Below are 1,192 nucleotides of genomic sequence, written 5' to 3' on the forward strand. Positions count from 1 at the left end.
TTACTTTTTATCATCGAAATAAAAATATATAACTTAGGTTTAAATGTCTCTCTATTTACCAATACAGTTCCTCGATCCTGCACTAAATGGTACGAAGGCAAAGCGATGGCGATCTTTTTTGTTTTCCTCTAAAAATCTATCGGGATCAAACTTTTCCGGGTTCTCAAAATGTTTTTCATTTCTGTGTAAAGCAAACACGTTTATGAAGATTGACGTGCCCGGCAAAATAGTGTGATCACCTGCAAACATTTATTTACAATGAAAATATTAATATCATGTTAAATATTTATAAGGAAAAAATGGTCTTTCTACGCAGTCTGGACTGACACACTGTTTTTGAATGGCGATTGTTTGTAGCAAGTGTTTAAAATATAAATAATCATATTCAACTGGTTATGATAACAATTACTATCGCTTTAAAAAATCAAGTTTGAAAGGAGTTGTTTTTCAATGAATAACTGACTGACTAGTGATTTATGCTATGATCAATATGTTGCACATAATTTGTTCATTAAAAAATTAATATTAATTTATTGTATATTGACTACCTATATTTAATTAAGGGGCTTAATATTTTTGTTTACACATTTTGAAAAACTGGTAGTACATTTGGTATATTATATGACTACTACTTAAAATAAAAATACTCGAATTTTTAAATATTACTAATATTGTTAAAAAACTGTAAATGCAAATAAAAAAATGTAAAATCATAATAATCTTTTAAATGTAATACCTAATTTTAAGAAACATGAGTACTAAGTAAAATATTGATAGTTTTTTTTCAACCTTCGCTGTTGAAGCCTTTATTCTTTAAAAAAATAATGATTTTTCTAAGTATATTAGTCATTTTATAACCAAATAGTTTTTAAACATTTAAAGTTTTAAAATAATTATATATTTATTATTTTATTACCAATTGTGAGTGGTTTGTAAATTTGTCTACCAATAAATGGGACGGATGGGTATAGGCGTAGCACTTCTTTGATTGTTCTTCCCAAATAGTCAAGACTGCTTAAAATATTTACTGTTAACTTCCCATCACCGAAATTCGGAATTTTTTCGTTTAATTCTTCCACTATTCTATCTTGTACATGTGGATGTTTACCCAAGACATACATAACCCAAGACAAAGTGACAGAAGTTGTATCAACTCCCTGATAAAAAAAAAAAAAAACATATTATTTAAAAA

At 26.9% G+C, this 1,192-nt stretch overlaps 1 protein-coding gene across 1 annotated transcript; it reads right to left on the reverse strand.

Moving 5' to 3' along the window:
* Positions 1-51: 51 nt before the first annotated feature.
* On the reverse strand, positions 52-1,163 carry LOC100166635 (cytochrome P450 4C1-like; the record flags this gene model as incomplete). Its single annotated transcript, XM_029485734.1, has 2 exons — positions 52-239; positions 917-1,163. Coding segments are annotated over 2 exons (435 nt in total), but the record flags the coding sequence as incomplete, so codon positions are not given.
* Between the last annotated feature and the right edge of the window lie 29 nt (positions 1,164-1,192).

Source organism: Acyrthosiphon pisum, chromosome X (assembly GCF_005508785.2).
Source record: "Acyrthosiphon pisum isolate AL4f chromosome X, pea_aphid_22Mar2018_4r6ur, whole genome shotgun sequence".
In the NCBI taxonomy this organism is placed as follows: domain Eukaryota; kingdom Metazoa; phylum Arthropoda; class Insecta; order Hemiptera; family Aphididae; genus Acyrthosiphon; species Acyrthosiphon pisum.